Source organism: Centroberyx affinis, unplaced genomic scaffold (genome assembly GCF_046629955.1).
Source record: "Centroberyx affinis isolate AG114_WGS23_722 - 3 ecotype Tasmania unplaced genomic scaffold, CSIRO-AGI_Caff_v1 ptg000963l_1, whole genome shotgun sequence".
Lineage (NCBI taxonomy): Eukaryota > Metazoa > Chordata > Actinopteri > Beryciformes > Berycidae > Centroberyx > Centroberyx affinis.
This window is the reverse complement of record NW_027279535.1, coordinates 93,941-112,405: the sequence shown is the minus strand read 5'-3', so window position 1 is coordinate 112,405 and position 18,465 is coordinate 93,941. Positions and strand designations below refer to the sequence as shown.

The following is an 18,465-nucleotide window of genomic DNA, read 5'->3' as shown; positions in this document are numbered from 1 at the left end:
AAAAAGAGAGGACATTGAATTACAATACGAAGAAGAGAGATATGAAGACATCGGCTACGAGTGAAAAGACAACGTCATGCAGTTAAAAAGAAAAAAAAAAGTTGTTTTAGGAGGGACGATTGGGGGGAAATTATAGGACGCCTGCCTGAGTTGTGTCTGTGTTGCGTCTAGGACGAGATGTGTACCATATTCGGTCACGGTGAAAAAATTCTTAACAGTAACAGAGACACAAGGAGTAACAGTGAATTGTTAAAGACAGAATTTGGTGAAAATGTACAGCGGAGGACTGAAGGATGAAGAGACGGACATAGTTGGATGTGAAAAGTGCCAAGTGAAGTGAGTGTGCGGCAGGTTCAGGAGAGATGCGGGGCCTTGTGTTAATGCTGGACCGTGTTGGCTGTGGCTCCACATTTCCTACTGATTGAGGCCCAGCACAGATCCCTGCTCTCACACAGACGACAGGACAGGACACACCCAGCATCAAAATATCCCTCGGCGAGACCGCTGCTGCGTGTGATACAGTGATACAGGACGGCGTTTCGCGTGTGATGATTACGCTCCTCGATGACGATATTCCAGTACACATTTCCCTTTACATTACAGCGGGGAACAAAGCCTCTGTAAATATTATGACATATTATGAAGTAAAATCTACCAGACCACCTATTGCATCTGTCCAATGTCTCTCTACTCCCCTGCCTGAACAGATATATACAGTGATGTAGTGGTAAGTAAACTAACTCGATCATCATAAGGTGAACAACCGCCTACATAAACAATATATATATAATTATACTGTATAAGGATTAAACATTAAAAAGCCTTATTTTCATGTAATTTACGCCAATCTGAGACAATTTGCTACAATCTATATTAAAAAGTGTATAATAAAGATACAATTGAAAGCTTAAAAAGCTTGTAATAGCTTGAAAAGGTGGTTAAACTCTTGTTTCACCAATAAAAAGGTAGGTAAACTGAGTTGACAGAAGGCGGGTTTACACTCCACTACATCCCCGGATACATGCTGCGTAGTACAAGGTACCATAATATATTCCCAACTCACTCCTGCCATATTGACTGGAAAAGAAAATGTTAAAAACACCACATTGATCGCTTCGGCGACTCCGGGACTGTAGCGCAAGCAGTAATTATGTGCACTCATCAAAATTCACATTACTGGCAATGCAATTTGATGTTTGCTTCGTCTACCGGGGCCATTCAGAAACTAAAAGTTAGACACTAGCATGTACTAAAAGTTTTTAATGGACACTGAGGCAATGCGACAGAGATCTGAGGAGAGACAGTGGCGAAAGAGACATACAGTAGCCAAGGTTCGGCATTAGCTATGTGAAGGAAAGAGGGCTCAATTAAACAGTATCTTTATGTTCTTTTGTTATCAGGGATGAAATCACTTCTACAGGTGCTTCAACAACAGGCATCTACTGAACTTCAAGAGAACAGCAGCCAAAGCCTGGAGCTAAGGAGCGATCCTGATTATCAAATGGTGAATCTAATTTGACTCGTCTTCACTTACTTGATCCTTCATCTGTCACCATCCCAAGTCCTTCTGCTTTGTTCTGCCTCTCGAATGCATTCAAGTCCAGGACACTAGGGGAAGAAATTCGAAAGTCAAACGCGGGGGGCTTGATGTCTGGGCAGCAGTTCCCTCTCCTGTGCTGCGGTGTGGTTAATGTCACACTCACCTGCAAGACTGCATGAGTCCTGAGAGACTCTTGAAAAACCCTGCGTCTCTTTTCTCTTTCAGGTAATCAAGCATTTTCTGGGATAAGAGAAGAGAAGAAAGAAAGCATTAACAAAGATTTTGTCTTTTCGTTTAGGTTTTGGGTAAAAAGATAATTCATTTTTGGTAATATTTACTTAACACTAATTGAAAAATTCATGTACATAAACATTAAACAGTATGTGTATTACACAATACCTGTTGCAAACATATATAAAATACCTATTTTTAACTTATACCTTTAAAAAAAATACCATCCCTACCAAAAATACAAAAATTACAACTGAAACTAAATAAAACCTAAACCAAAACTAAACATTTGCTTAAAAAAACATAAATAAAAAACTAAAACTAAAACTGACCAACCCACCCTGAAAACTAAAACTAAACTGAAAATGAAATAAACATTTACTACTATATAAAAACAAAAACTAATGAAAGATCTATACTATACAAAGCTGTATTACTAATTTGCATTAGGATACATCTGAAGCCAAAATAACCAAAATAAACTTTGTTTTCAATTACATTCTAGGGGACAAACCTGAATTTGGAAAAAGTAGATAGATGTTAATGGATGGATAGATGAATAAAAAAAAAAGGTTAAATAGAATAGATAGGTGAATGTTGAATGATAAGGTTGGGTTGGGTTGGGTTGGGTTGTATGACCTGACCTGTTGAACTTGCACGTTGCCTCCATTTAGGATGGAGATGCCCAGTTTGAGGGTGCAGGTCACCATGGGGCCCAGACGGCCTGAACAGAGAGGAAGAGTGCCAGTTAACAGCTGCAAGTCAAAACACTGTGTTAACAAAGAGGGCAGAAGGGAGAAGCACATTTTGACTTATAAACGAAGCAAGTCAATTAACAGAGGAATCCACTGGGTTTAGAGCAGAAGGTTCTGCAAAAAAACGCTGACAAAATTAACTTGTTTTTGCCAAAAAAATTGCAAGTATTCAGTGTTTCCCCCAGAATTGTCTTCTTGTCAGGGTGGAAAAGCCTCTGAAACAGCATTCAGGCCATCCTGGGACACTAAAACTCTCCACTGAAAGCCAGACTAATTTAATTCTTGGCAGCCGTGGCAAGAGAGATCAGATTATCATCACCTTTACTGGCGCTGATCATCTGCAGCACCATCTCAGCGGCCCCACGGGCGTGCAGCCTCGCCTGCTGATACAGGATCTTCTGCTTTTCCATCTCCTTTTCCTGAGGGGCCATACGTACACACACACACACACACACAGAAAGAAAGAAAGTGGAAGGTCAGAGCAGCCACCTGCATCATCAACACAATGACATAATCTCTCTATCCACAGCTCAGGGTGATGTGCTAACACTATCTGTCTAACTGGCAATGATAATAGTTTTCTTTTCTCATTATTCACTGGCTTGACATCCATCAGGACGGAGACAAATACGCTGCGGATACTTTCCATCGGGAGCGGTGAGATGAGACAGCGACAGGGCCTCACACTGCATTTCCCCATAGACCTTCAAGCTGTGATAACCCTCGCCCATTATTAAAGGCACGGCACCGAAGCCCCCAGCGGAGAGATGCCAGCCCTCCCAGCCAGCAGAGAGAAGCTGTTTGACTCTGCAGTGAGTATCTGGATCAGTCTCTCCGAATCAAGGTTAGTATAGTAAACTAAAACTAAGATGAAAACTAGGTGTTAAAACACACTGTCGTAAACTGAAATGAAAATAAAAATGAGATTCTGTGAACTGCACTGAAACTATTGTGTCTACTTGTTAAAGTAAGTAAAATAAGGATTTTTGGCTTTTTTTTCTGAACACTAATTGAAAAATATGTGTAAATACCTTTTTAAAAGAATGATTTATATTTTGTATAACACAATACCTGTTGCAAATATATACAAAATACCTGGTCTGAACTTCTATCATTATAACTTTATAAAATACCATTCCTACAAAAAATACTAAAACTAGAACTGAAACTAAATAAAAACTGAACTAATGGTAAACGTTTAAAAAAAGAAGAAGAAAAAACTAAACTAAAACTGGCAAACTAATGAAAACTAAGGTGAAAACTGAACAAAAAACTGAAAACTATACTAAAATATAAACTAATGAAAAGTCCAAAACTATAACTCTGCTCTGAATTCATTGTGGGATAACAGACACTGCGTTCTTTTTTAAACATCTCTTCCTGAATACCAATCAGGATTTAAAGAAACAATGAACAATATAAGTTGCAAATTGGACTTTGTTTTTATAAGTCAACCAGATCCAATATTCACAAGACCAACACCTGAACGAGAGCATACCTCAAATGTCTTCTCTTTCCCTTCCTCTTCTTCTTCCTCCTCATCCTCCGCACAACTCTGACGACACAAGCGAAGGTTAAAGGTCAAAGCTCATATTAAGTTGATAGAAAAGTAGACAGGTAACATGTGTTTCAGAATATACTGTTGATCAATGAGGAGAAATCGAAGGTCCAGCACCTTTGCCATCATGTCTGCATACGCAATATATAAAGGATCTTCCTCCAAGTAACTGAAAAGAAGCAAAGTCATGTAACAGTTGTATGTTGAAAAATAATTTATTTTCTCTTAAAGGTAATGTGTAGGACTTTAAACAAGAATATATCATTGTAAAATTAATTGTGATACCTTGGTATAATTACTGTAAACAAATGAGACCATGATCAAGACGATTGGTAGCCTCTATCTCACACCAGTGCTAATGTTTCTCAAGATTAAGACCACATTTCCCATAAACCCTGTTAAACCCCATAAATATGCTTACAAAGCCATAACATACTCTCTCATATTCAGTTATGTAACTATCTCACCTTCTCTCTGTCAGAGCGTTGTGGCTGAAGTGGAGGATGAGTTGGTGGAGAGGGTCTGGCTGGATCTCAGCCTCCTCCTCCTGCTCCTCCTCCACAATCTTCATCGGGGTTTTCTGCGGGAGTCCACAGGCGTTTATCAGTTAGCTCTGCCACAGCGTGCCGTCCGATCACTATTCACCCCCTCTCACAAGGAATCATCCCACCACAGCTCCAATTCAGGAGCGGCCTCTCAACATTTTCACAAACTCTCAGGAAAATACTCACGGACGATTGCGCCCATTCACACACTTGTCAAAAACACTGAAATGAGTCATTGACATTCAACTAGCAGTAGCATGCAGGTGAGGTTTGTCATGTCCTGGTGATCTGTGGAAGGGACAGGACAAGGAGGTTATAGTGTGGAATGAATTGTGTAGGAACCAGGTCTCAGACTCATGCATGTTACAGCAGTCAAACAGATGCAAGCAGTAAGCCATTTGGTAATATGACATGGAGAATGATATCCTAACGGTACACAAGCTCGTCAAAGAGGGACTATCAAAACTATACCAGTCTCCAAGAGCCCAAACTGGTAGAATTGGACAAGTTACTCCTCAATTTTGGTGCAGTTACTCGTTACTCTGACAACTAAAATATCATCTTCCCCATATGAGCAATAGTGAATCATGATCTGATATGTTGTACTACTGTATCTAAGGCTGTAATAATATTCAATAGCAAGTTTTAGGGTTTTAAAGAATAAGTTAATCGATTCCGGACCTATATATAATTTGTCTCTTACATACCTGTAGTACTTGGACCCGCACACAATATTGGCTCCTTCATCAGCTGTCAGCTGAAACAGCGAGCTCCTGTTCCTATCCTCTCGCTGCTAACAAGCAGTCCAAATGGGGTTTGTCAAATTATCTCCAAAAAAACAGTCTGTGAAAATGATATGGTGACCAACCAACATATCTATATCCACAGCCCGGAAAACAGCAGTACTGCACTATTTCCCCTCAGTCCTGAACCTCCACAAAACTAGATCACTCCGCCAGTAATGTACTTTCACCCCACAGCAGTCTGTGCTGCGGCAGAGAAAAATAGTTCTGTGATTTCCTGATTAGTGAAAGTGCGTGATGGAGGAATTGCATCATGAAATCAGAGCTAATTTTATTTTATGTATTTTTCAACTTTTATGTTTAACAAATGGCTTTTTTGGAGATATTTTGACAAACTCTGTTTGGACTGCTTGTTAGCAGCAACAGGTCTAGCAACAGGAGCTCTCTGTTTCAACTGACAGCTGATTCAAGAGCCAATATTCTCTGTGGGTCCAAGTACTACAGATATGTAAGAGACAAATTATATATCGGTCCAAAAACAATGAACTTATCCTTTAATGAATTTGCTGTACCTCTGTATACAAAGATCTAATATGAAATGTGATCTTCACATGACTACGCGAGCATGCCACTGACGTCACGGCCACAGAACGTAACGTCACCTTCACACTCACACTACAGACTTACAGAGTACAGCGGAGACGAAACGACAACTGATGGGTTGACTCCAGATCTGACAGCGAGACAGCTAGTGACAGCCTCCTAGTGAAAGGCCCTCCTTACCACTGCCGGCAGAAAGGCATAGCCTGCTTTTCTAGAGCTGTGAGCGCCGGAGCGGGCCCTGTGTCTCCTGAGTTGGTCATGCAGCCTCTGACCCCTGACGGATCTCAGTTTGAAGGGTTTCGCACGGCTAGAGCGGGGGCCCCTGGGCGCTTTGGGCGAGGTCCCCACCCGGACGCGCTCCCAAGGCTCGACGGGCGCGGAGCTAAAGAAGCATTCGGCAGACAGGACCGGCAGAGGGGTGCCAACGCAGGGCACGGGGGGCAAGGGCAAGGCGAGCCCAGTACTTACTGCCAGATCCTGAACTAGCTTCTCCTCAAAGGAGTTCTCCTCTGCCTCTATCCATAGTCTCTGATAGCCCGGGATGAAGAGGTTGATAGAGCGATGCCTGGGGAGGGGGAGGTGAGGGGAGGTGGGGAGGAATGGAGGGGAGTGGGAAGGGAGGTACAGTGGCAATTAGGGCGGGTTCTGGTGAGTTTTAGGAGGAGACAGGAAGGAGAGGCGTGGGGGGGAAGGAGGGGGGTTACAGGAAGTGCATTTCAGGCAGGGTGGTGATTGGTCGATGTGGGACCCACTGGCTCTTCTGACTGGTCACGTTTGGTCACTGAATTAACCGACAGTTATTTCATTCTGGCTGTGAAATTGATTAGAGGAACATGCACAACTTAGGGGGGGATAAGTCATTTTCCAACACATCGGTGGATCCAGTCGGGGGCGACACCTTCCTCCATGTTTTACGTGCCATTAACATGTTTACACGCGTGTCGGTGAAAGCCACACAAGTATTTTCTCTAATTAAGACTCACAGATATGTTGAAAAATGACACAACTTTTTGGGAAATGTCAGATGACAAAGGATCACTAGCACATCTCTAAATCATCATAATAGCAGGAAGCAACATGACATAAAAAGCAGAAATTTGTTTACATTACTGCAACCAAACATAATATTGTAAACCAGCTGGCTAGCTAATGAAAGTCAAGTTTGTATGCAGTAGATTTTTCTTTCTTTCTCTCTCTCTCTTCCTTCCTTGCAGTGTGTTTCCACTTTCTACATAAAAGTTCATTGAATTGTTTCGCTCAGTACTCAGCTCATTCTGGCTGACCAATCAGAATCAACAGTGCAAAAACAACTGGTTGCTAGGCAGAGGTCGGTCCACAGCCTGGTGGATGAAGGGGGGGGGGGGGGGGGGGGGTTGAACAGATGAAGCATTCGCCCTGCAGTGTCACATTACCGTCAGCAAGGAGAACAGGCGGTCAAAGCTGGAGGCTTTGAACGCCCTTTCCAGCCAAACCTCCCGATAGCCGTTCAGGAAGTAATTATTATTTTTGTATCTGGGGGAGGATGGGGTAGTGTTATGCCAAAAAAAAAAATAAATAAATAAATAAAAAATAAAAAAAAACAACACAGAGGAGAGAATGTCGTTAGGGAGGTGATGAGGGGTTTACATGGGCACACAATCAAGAAATATGCCCCTCCCTCCCAAAACTATTTGGTGATGGTTTGTTATGTTCGGTTAGAGCAATGTCGTAATTGGGTTGTATAAATAGTGCATGTCAATATGTAATTATTGACATTTTCATATCAGTTCCAGAAGTATGATGGGTGTAAAGGTGTGCGAGGCTCACCGGGGTAGATTGTAGAGCGGTGCCATGCGGAAGCAGGCCACCACGGCACGCTTACGCTGTTTGGACAGCAGCTTCTGCCACACACACTTCTTATTCCTCAGAGGCTGCTCCACCTTGGAAACAAAGGAAGTTATCATTCAATTATCATGATAAAACATTAAGAAACTGTTGTGACGTTACATTTTAACAGTAACAAACTATTCCCACATTGATTTTGAGACATTCATATAATTACTGTAAACAAATGAGACCATCATCGAGAAGACTCTACACTGCATTTTACAGCGTGTGCCACCCTGGTTGGGTTTCTGGGGAAATCTGCTGGATTGCTTTATGGCATTAGACAGGAAGAGGGCGCTGTTCTTTCAGTGTAAACCGAGCCAAAGCCTTCACGGTTTCTGGCAATGGCAGGTGGTGGAAAGAGTGAACGAGGCTGATGGAAAAATCACTTCCGACATGTTTATCCTCTTCAGTAGAGACAAAGAGAAAACCACTGGAGTGAAGGGAAGGGGGGGGGTCTCATTTGTTTACAGTAATCATACCAAAGTATCACAATTAATTTTGACAGTGACATTACATTACATAATGAAACTACTACGTCTAATTAAGTTTACCCACTGTGTCATCCTTAGCAGCAATAACACAGTGCTTAGGATTGTTGATATTTTTGTGACAGTACTGGAAGGTGTAAGTGTCTATATATTTTGTGTGTGTGTGTGTGTGTGTGTGTGTGTGTTTTTACCTGCTCCAGGTGGAAGACTGCGGCAGAGATGCTCTGGACTCGGTCCACGGTGTGGTCTGGGTTCGCTGGTTCGCTCTTCGCCATCACCTCCTTGTACAGGTTCATCTGCCACTGGACTGCTGGGTCATCAGACTACAACACAATCACAATCATGTAATAATATCAAATTATGCTTAACAATACTACTACATCTACTACTACTATGACTGCTGTTGCTGCTATTACTAATATACTGAACAACAAAGCCAGTGGGGTTAAAAAGGTCTGATGTCTTAAGTGCATGTTCCCATACTCAGCTTACCTTGTCCTGGAGATGGAGGTTGAGACGCAAGTGGTCCTTCACCTCGTCATCCGTGTCTTTCTACGATGGGAAAGAGTGTTTATGAATTAGAAAATATGCAATTTTTGATTAGTATACTACAGCTATATCTGATAATGTGAATAGTCAACAATGCTCATTGGCACATCCTGCATATAGGCCCTTTGCCCTGGACTGTGAATTTGTAAATCTATAAACCGCAGACATCTGTAATTCTGTAAATCTGTTAGTTGCCATCATAGTGAGAATTCGTTTTAGCCAGTAGAAGCCTTTTATTAGTATTATGAAGATGCTCTATCTATATATTTTAAATTGTATTGTATTTTTTATCCCTTTTCTATTTCCTATATTACCTTTTTATTCATATCTGTCACGACATTATATGCACAAAAAATAGATGTCTGAGTTTAAAAGTTGCAATATCAAGGAACAGGTGAAACTTTTTGACACCAATTATCTTCCAATAACTTTTGCAGTGTACTGTAAGAGGTCCACAGAATGGCCTCTACAAGAGTACATGATGAGTCCCCATGTAAAATGGGGACTCATCATGTACTCATGTACACCATCATCTTCAGCAGTCAGTTAAAGAGAAAGGGGTGGTAAGATGGCAGCTCACCAGGCTGTAGCGTATCTTGGCCAGGGAGATGAGCTCCTGGTCCCCCGGGGTGCACATGTTGAGGCCGATGGGCAGCATCTTCTTCAGGGCGGCCACGATCAGCGAGGTCTGGATGGAGTAGTATTCTCCACGACGCCGCTTGTGTTTCCTCTCCTGGTCCCCACCTGACTGCAGAGAGAGACAAGTGGAGCTTATTATATGATCACTGTGGTTTAGGGAGCAAAACAGATCCAGTTCCATCCCAAAGCTGTGAAAATGAAGTGGGGCTCAGGATATTCAGCCATGTATATCCTGTAATGTTTTGATTGTTTATTGTGGTTTGTGTTGTATGTCAAGTTATTGTTATTTTGGCTTCCATTGAGGACCACAATGTACCACAAAATGTTTTAAGTAACACTGGAATTTGATGATTGGCATCCGAATGTATTATTTTTTACTTTCTACTAAGCCTAAACCCTAACTTTTTTTTTTATTCAACCTTTATTTTACTAGGCAGGTCAATTTAGGACAAATTCACATTACAATGGCAGGGTGGAAAAAAGCCAAAGTGGCCTTTCGAGGGGAAGGGGATTAAAAAAAAAATGACTATGTTGCAGTGACTAAGCTGTCGGAGCTAAATGTAAAATGCGACTCGACTTCAAGCCCTTGATTAGCTGAATCAGATGTTCGGGCCCAAGGTTCTCTGACATAAATCAGTAAAAGACGGAGTCCTCCGGGATCGAGAGCCGAAGAGCCTTTCTCCGCTGTGAGCGCTCACGTCAAAACACCCCAAGAGTGCAAATAAATACACTGGCCGGCTCTGCCAAAACGCATAAACTTCAAACTTTCGCAGTGACAGCTGGGCAAGTGTTTGCCGGACCAAACACTGTCAGCATCAAAACAAATGGCCTGACTCGCATTTACCACTGCAAATGTACGCGTGAGAAACCATTTGTCATAAAACCCCCGTGTACAGTTCAATCAAGGAGGTAAGAACTCATGCGGCTGAAACGTAGAACATCTCACATCTTCATATTCGGCTTGTTCAGCACATGTCCGGGGATCTATCAAAACCCGCGTGGGGAGGATGGCATAGGAGAAACGCTTGTGAGGACATTTCCTTTCATTAGCAAAGTCTCTGAAATGGCAAGCCTTGGAACGCTTGGGGCTCCCGTCGGGGGGAAAGTGAAAGTGTTCAGTGTTGTGCTTTTTTCCGAAGTGCTGACATAGTGAAAGGGGGGGGGGGTGGCGGACGGGAGAAGAGAGAGATAAGTCCAAATTAAACCGAGAGAGAAGGAAGATGTGTTCTCCTCCATCTCTGGGGGTTCATTACGACAGGACAGATGTCTTGCAGGATGAAGAGGTCCATTTCCAGTGGGAGAGAGATATTCTGGGAAGACCGAGGAGTTGCCTTACCTTTACCGAGTGAGTCTAAAATAGAAATGTATACAGTTGATTTAAAGGGGAATAGATCAGCGGGGGTTGGTAGGATTATTGATCAACAGATTACTCAATGTTTACTTCATCTACACTTACCTATCGGCCCTTAAATTGGAGGTGAATTTATGATGGATTTGATGGAAGTGATCAGTATCCTTACCTTGGACATTTTGGCCTTGCCTTCACCGGTCAGGAAGCCCAGATTGTTGATCTCGTTCTGAACCACAAAGTTTTGCTCCTCCCTCTTAAAGTTCTGAGTTCAGAGGACAGAGAAAAGGAGAGAATCACGAAAGAGAGCCTCAAGAGCAATTCTGAGATCAACCCTCATTATTGTGGAATACTAGGCTGAATTGATCAGTTTGGTGTATTGAGACTTACATGTGATTTGCACCAGAGGATGAAGATTTCAGCCACCATCCTGAAGAGCTCGGTGGAGTCTCCGTCAGGCTTCTTCAGCCATCTTGACCTGCAGTGGACAAAGACACAAACCAGATATAGGTGCATAAAACACCATTGGAATGCCACTGGAAATGAACAGGAGTTGTGTGTTCAAAAACCTGAAATCCTAACATCGTCCTGAGATAAAAGCTCACACCATGGTGCCGGTAGTTGTGTATATCGTACCTGTTGTTATCCACATAACGGATGAGCATGGGGTAGAAGGCGTACAGGTCCCTGCACAGCACAGCAAACTCATCCAGGATCAGCAGCTCAGCCTCCTGGTTGTCGCCTTTACTGTCCGCCTTCAGCAGCTCCTCCTCAGCCACTACCTAAGTTTGGGGAACGTCAACAATCATCTCAATTTTGTGTGTTTTCTAAAGACAATCAGATAAATAAAAAAAAAAAGGCGCACAATATACAGCTTTCACCCATCCAGCCAACCCTGCGGTGATAATCCCCAACCAGCATTCTCTCCCAGAAAACACATATTGTACGAATTAAAAGAAAGGTATTTTTGTCTCTCAGTAGCCAGTGTCTACGGACATAATGTTCTTGGTTTAGCTCCATGGGCAGCTGACAGCCCCAAATATAGAAGTTCAGCAGTTAATGGTGGTGTCACCGTTAAGGTGTAACAGTTAACGAGGGTGTCAGCTAAAAATATACTTTAACCACAGGTAATATGGGGCACTGGACAAAATGTGCAGCTGTAATGTAATGTATATTTTAAGCGATCACATCAAACTATAAATATAGTCATCTTCTCTCCTCTCACCTTCACCGTCTTCTTCTTCAGTTTCTCCAGCGTGGGCAGGAAGTGGCTCCTCAGCAGATCGGCTCCAGCCTTGCAGATGATTGGCTGAGAGTAGACTGCAGACGGAGACAATTGAATTATTGTGTGTGTGTGGGGGGTCTATTCTGGACATACTGCAATACCCAACTGAGAGACCAATGGTTAAAGCAATTCACCACGTTTTTGAGAGATTGTCCAGTTGGTCAACTCACTGTGAAATTATGGGAAACTAAACACCAAAGTAGATCCACATATTCATCTGCTGTGCAGTGATTTCTAATTGTACAGTCTCCCATTGCCCACCGCCTATGGAAGCACTTTAGATAATCCCTGGCAGTTTAAAACAGTACTTTAAATAGAGTTCTACTCTATTTAAAGTACTGTTTTCTTTGACTAAATCTTTAGAGCTGCTACAAGTTCTCATTTTCTTACTTTTGAGATAATGCTAGTCGCCTACTATCACTCAACATAATGTATGCTAAAGTGTCTCTGGCGCGAACTATCTCGGGACCCATGATTGATTTTGGGGTCTATGTTCTCACCACTTAATGGGTAAGTTCACCAACGGGCCAGTTTTCCAAAAACTTGCTGTATTCCTTTAAGTTGTAGAAGGCGTTGAATAAGCTAAAGCACTGTGGTAAAATGTATTCATTACCATGGGATCGCTGTCAGCACCATATTTTTCCCCCCAGCTCTCAAAATCCATTTGAAACAGGAAAAATTATTTCATGAAATGTTCAATATAGGATGCATGGAATAACATTTCCTTTGTCTAATTTCCCTTGTTTGTAAATGTGTTGGAAGCACAACACCCAAATGAGGTTTTAACAATGAAAGTGAGAAAGCGCTGCTGGCTACGGCTCCCCAGAGCAGCCAATTATGTTGTTTGGCCTTTCGTGAACTCCCACCGAGGTACGTGCACTAAAAATGTAAATGTTCTACAAGAAGTGAAACGTTATTTTAAACCTGGTTTCCCACCGGGGGCCCTGATGTAATATTCCATGACTTTTCCATGACTTACCATAACTAAGTCAGTGTTTCCTTGACCTAAAAATGTTATTCCTTCCTGGTTTGTTAATGATGTTTTTCAGCACAGAAAACAGTGAACAGTCTAGTTTCTATTCCAGTTGTGCTTGCAAAACAACAAAATCCATTCTAGTATATTCCTGTAAAGTGACCCATTTGTAAAATTCCCTGATATTCCCCGGGGAATTCATCAAATTCCCAGACTTTTCCTATGTGGAAAGTAAATTCACTATGGGGAAATCACCACCTGACCAGTGGGAACCCCATTAATCACAAATTCGTTCCTCTAACATCCTTGATCCTGGCGCCTACCTGCGATCCTCTTCATCCAGGGGGCGTCGTCGATGCCCAGGTTGTTGTTGAGGATCTTGAGGATGTTCCCCAGGATGATGCTGAGGTGGTCGGAGGTCACCATGGTGCAGCACAGGGCGCCGGAGGGCGAGTTCTCCGGGCCTTTCTCCCACCAGTAGGACAGATAGTTGCACAGCATGGGAAGGATCACCTCAATCACCTGCACAGGAGACAGCAGGAACGTATGATGGCTGCATCACTGATGGCATCAAGGGCAGGATTTTTGGGACCAACAGTAGTAATTGGGGTAAGAAACTTAAGACTATCTGATCTATATCTATCTGCCATTTATTTTTTATGGTATTGTTACTCATCATATTCAACATCACAAGCCTCGCTAGGCCCAATTTTCAGAACAAACATTCTGGGATTTTGTTAAGGATTATTCTCTCCAAACAGAGGTCTAAGTAAATGTGAAAAAAGAATGAATAACCAAAAGTCACTGCGCTGAAATCTCATTTTCTCAGGCCATCTCTCTGATGCGTTGTTGGTGCAAGAGAACACCAATACTGTAAAAGGCCAATAGTGCCTTTATAATATTAGCTCTGCAAAATGTATATACAGGAATATACAGTATAGTTATATATCTGTTCCACACTAGAGGCTGTTGATGTACAAAGTCCTGCTGCTAAAGTCTATAAATAAATAATTGTATACACCAGAGATTTGTATTCACAGTATAGTATTATTCTCACTGCAGTGCATTTCCAACTTCATTTATTTATTTTAATCCACATTCATCACTCATTATTACAAAAATAACAATTGCATCCTTTAAAATGGTGTAGAATTTTGTATGCAAAGAGCCAAGAGACAAAGTGTCACATTTGTCAAGTGACAGATGTCTCATTTTGGAACCAAACACCTCAGAAAAAAGCAGCTGCTAGTATACATTGAAACATCCCATCAGCCCTCCTGACCTGTGGCATCTCAGTGTAGCGAGCGCCAGTTTCTGACACATCGTTGATGTCTTTCAGCAGCCTGTCGAGACGCGGCATCTCCGGACATATCTCCTCCACCGTGTCTGGCATGCTCAGGACTAGATGATGAAATGGACACAACAAGTTAGAAATCAGGATTTCTTGGCACTCGTCATAGAAACTAAAGAAGTGCATAAACAGTGATGATGATAAAAGGTAAAAAGGAGGTTCAGGTGGACACTCACTGGCTCTCTCTCGGGGGGTCTTGGTGTTGAAGACAGAAAGGGGGTTGTGAGCGTTTAGGTGGGGCTCCAGGAACGCCACAGGCATGGCTCCCACCAGAGTCGCCAGACACTCCCCCAGAGCGGGCAGATGCCTGGAAATCACACGTAAACACATAATATAAAGGCATAAAGTAGTAGGAATCAATACCAGAAAGATGTTGTTACATGATACATATCAAGAGCTTTGTTCTTGTACTTTGTTCTTCCCCTTGGAAAGAGAACCTAACATTTTGGGGATTGTTTTAGAGCACTCTTTACTGCTTAGTCTTCTTCACAGAGGGCTCACACAAAGCTCTAAATGATGCCAGGATTGATCAGAGCAGATAGCTAAGGTAAGGTTGTGGTCAAAAGTGAGAGGGGTGTTTTGACTGGTAATTTACCACTTGAGTGCCCTCAAGGTTAGAAATTTTTCCAGCCCACAAAAGTTTTAGGAGGTTTTATGGCTGCCACTGGCTGTTGGAGGGGGCATTATCAGCAGGTCAGGGAAGGATATAATGAGACAGAATCACTGGTTTAGAGAGAAAAATTTCATTGCACTCTGTGTTACTGTTGCTTCTCTCTCTCAAGGCCGTGACATCTACCTCCTTGAATAAATTTCATAAAATAAAATCACTGTCCTGCCTGCTCCTTGACCAAACACCAAACCTGGGTTTCCAGCCTATAACAGATACTATTTCACATATATTGTAGCATACAAATTAGAGCATACTTAATGGAGTGCATGAGCTATTTTGCAGCATCTCAAAAGCCCTTCAGAGCACTTAATGCTGAACACACTGAAGTGGAACTCGTCGCGAGCATAACTTAATCAAAGAGCCTATTTTCCAAAAAGCCAATGTTTTCTTTTATGACTGGCAACTGTTAATTTTCATAATCTAGTTTATGTATTGCTATTGCAGAGCACCCGGATACCGTTTTGCATGTATCACACAAATTACAGCATGCATTCATCTTCTCCAGGGATTCATAAACTTAATGACCCTGCTTCATTAACTGGGTCATTAAGCCATTTTGGGTGCTGTCCCACGGTTTGGGGTGAGCAGCTTGACCTCCTACCTCTCCACATAGATGTTCTTCCCCGTTCCCAGAGAGTAGAAGCAGGTCAGGATGCGGTAGCAGGACAGCTGCACGTCATCCACTGGGACGCAAACCAACGACACATTAACATCTTCTTCATCAATAGCAAAACCGGAGTTCACTTCAAAACTTAAAATCACAGGAATCGACAGGGAGAACTTCAAAACTCACACAGCAGGTCCACGCCGAACTGATGCGTCGTGATGTGCTCGAACAGCGCGGTGAGGATGGGCAGCAGCGCCACCGTGACGTAGTTGATGCTCTGCGTGACGCTCTTCATCTGGGCGCGCGACTGCATGAACTTGCCCAGCTTCAGCATCTCCAGCAGCTTCTCCAGGTCCTCGGCGGCGTTCTCGAAGAAGGCCCGCACCCCGGCCTTCACCAGCTCCGAGCCGGACTTCATCACCGTTCTGGGGGAGGAACACGGGGGACCGCTGTCATTCGTTACAGTCTACAGTGCGGGGCCAGAGAAGGACGACAACTTTGCACTCGCGTTGCTTACCTGGTGTCGATCGAGTGGGCGAGGATGTGCAGACAGCTCACCATCATTGCCGAGTCGCTCCCTGCGAGAGGGGCACATGGAGGTATGGAAATCAATACAGAGAGAGAGAGAGATCCAAAGCAAAGAGGCACACTGGCACACAGGTAGAGGCGACACCATTCTTACCAAAGAGAGAAATCCTGTGTCTGACAAGAGCTGCCAGCTTACAGAACAGGCTGGAAAACAAAGGAGAGGGTGAGAACAGGGTTGAGCAAAAAGGCTGGAGAAAGAGCAAGGAGGAGCTGAGAGGAAAACAAAGGAGCGGAAGGAAAGAAAAGCTCCACTGAAATACAGTATGATTCATATGAAAATGTGGAATTCTCTTTTAGCACACAAGGATGAGGTTTGTTGATCGCGTGAGCTATTTTGCATCATCTTAAGAGCCCCTCAGTTCACTAAATACTGAATACACAGTTAATCAATGTGTTATTTTATGACTGGCAGTGGTTAATAGTCATAACCTAGATTATTCCTTGCTATTGCAGAGTACCTGGTCACCATCTCCTTCTCCTTGTTGGAGGCGTAGCCGCAGCTGCTCAGGTTCTTGCTGGGCGTGGACAAGAAGTAGAGACAGTGGTTCTTGAAGGTCTGGTCTACCAGAGGAAGCAACACCTGAAGAAGAGAAAGAGAAAAGAGGAACCTCAAAAAAAACCTCATAAAAGTAGTACTACTAACACTTCTAAAGGTGTTGAGAGACGTTCAGACCTTCGCAAAGAACTTGATTTCCTGGTCGTGAGGTGATTTGTCGGTCTTTCCACTGGTGGCCATGGCCTCTGGAGGGACAGGGCCAAAGGTGAGCAACAAGGTCAATTCTGTGGCTTTTTTAAAAGTTTTGAAATTACGTCAGTGGTAAAAGTGTCACAACGCACTCACCGAGATGCGCGATGAACTCCTGGGCGGAGTCGACGGTCTTCAGCAGCCTCTTGAGGAACTTATAGGCAAACCTCTTCTCCATGGACGAGGAGTCCTGCTCCATGTCCTTCAGACCTCTGGGAGATGGAGATATCACAAATGACTACCGTTCTGATGTCAGACTCATCTAGATCAGAATCACTTAAATCACCAGGTAAAATAAATATACAGTACGGGAATCTGTCTTGGTGACCTCAGTGCAGATGTAGGATTGGGGAAATATTATGATTTATATAACTTCTGCTTTGTGCTGTTGAGAAATTATGCTGACTTCCGTCTCGTCCCACTGTGACCTTTTTGTGATGTTATGCTGATCGTCGCAGGGAATTTTCCAAATGTCGACTGTAACCTCTGCAGTATCATATCCTGTAATTAACTCATAGCAAAAGGCACTCGAAACTCTGTGACTGAGATAAATACCATTCATTAGGTGGGAGGAATTACATGTACTTCTTGTGACCGGACTAAGGTGCTGCTTGTACTTAAGTATTTTCTAAATTATTCTCGCCATTGCACAGAGAGATTAACCTCTAGTTTTGCTAAGCATATGCCTTTGTCTAACATCTTGACTTAATACTTCAGGGTCCTGACACACAGACATATTTGCAATTTAGGGTTTCACAATGCACACTGACACACACGTCGTTAGGATAACATGCAGAGAGGGGAGACTGACCTGGTGATGGCGTAGCCACTGATCTGCAGGAACTTGAAGAGCTCTTGGGCCTTTTCTCGGTCTCTGTACTTCTCTTTAGCTGTCAGGGTGTCATAGGGAACCAGCAATGGGTGGGTCCCTCCTCCTGGTAGGCAAAAATCAAATCCAGTTAAAGACACAGACACAGACACAGACACTGACAACAAAACGGAAATCATGCAAGGAGGGTAAGGTGATAACAGTCTTAGAAGCATAACAGAACCTGCAAGTCAGGTCTCTGAAGAAAAGTATTCAGGTCCTTGTCAACAGTTTTGATGCGTATCTGTCCTAAGGATTTTCCAAAAAACTCCTCTTGGGTGTGGAGCAAAAGTGCAGCCAGCATTTAAAAAGCGAGGTCCCTACAAATGCATCCACCTTTAAAGAGCTCAAATAACGCACCTATTGTCAAGAGCAATAATACGCTCCTATAATGTACATTTCCACACCTTTGCTATTCAGCTCAGTCTTCTTCTTCTTGGCCCAGATGTTGTGGTAATTTTCTGCAACCACCTCCACCATGCCCTGCAGCAACAGCAGAAATACCAGCTT

At 43.0% G+C, this 18,465-nt stretch overlaps 1 protein-coding gene across 1 annotated transcript in view; it reads right to left on the bottom strand.

Moving 5' to 3' along the window:
* The window catches only part of LOC139646218 (ryanodine receptor 3-like), a gene marked incomplete at its 5' end in the record, with an annotated part of 105,574 nt that overhangs the window by 11,879 nt on the left and 75,230 nt on the right, over positions 1-18,465 (bottom strand). Inside the window, 28 exons of the mRNA XM_071522163.1 lie at positions 1,535-1,608; positions 1,704-1,780; positions 2,416-2,495; positions 2,846-2,945; positions 4,025-4,081; positions 4,202-4,253; positions 4,552-4,664; positions 6,156-6,540; positions 7,782-7,894; positions 8,524-8,655; positions 8,825-8,884; positions 9,462-9,629; positions 11,041-11,133; positions 11,259-11,346; positions 11,505-11,650; positions 12,094-12,188; positions 13,450-13,648; positions 14,409-14,527; positions 14,654-14,784; positions 15,749-15,830; positions 15,941-16,179; positions 16,272-16,332; positions 16,437-16,486; positions 16,801-16,922; positions 17,016-17,083; positions 17,184-17,299; positions 17,899-18,022; positions 18,363-18,438. Coding sequence (XP_071378264.1) covers positions 1,535-1,608; positions 1,704-1,780; positions 2,416-2,495; positions 2,846-2,945; positions 4,025-4,081; positions 4,202-4,253; positions 4,552-4,664; positions 6,156-6,540; positions 7,782-7,894; positions 8,524-8,655; positions 8,825-8,884; positions 9,462-9,629; positions 11,041-11,133; positions 11,259-11,346; positions 11,505-11,650; positions 12,094-12,188; positions 13,450-13,648; positions 14,409-14,527; positions 14,654-14,784; positions 15,749-15,830; positions 15,941-16,179; positions 16,272-16,332; positions 16,437-16,486; positions 16,801-16,922; positions 17,016-17,083; positions 17,184-17,299; positions 17,899-18,022; positions 18,363-18,438 — 3,220 coding nt within the window. The remainder of the gene's footprint in view (positions 1-1,534; positions 1,609-1,703; positions 1,781-2,415; positions 2,496-2,845; positions 2,946-4,024; positions 4,082-4,201; positions 4,254-4,551; positions 4,665-6,155; positions 6,541-7,781; positions 7,895-8,523; positions 8,656-8,824; positions 8,885-9,461; positions 9,630-11,040; positions 11,134-11,258; positions 11,347-11,504; positions 11,651-12,093; positions 12,189-13,449; positions 13,649-14,408; positions 14,528-14,653; positions 14,785-15,748; positions 15,831-15,940; positions 16,180-16,271; positions 16,333-16,436; positions 16,487-16,800; positions 16,923-17,015; positions 17,084-17,183; positions 17,300-17,898; positions 18,023-18,362; positions 18,439-18,465) is intronic.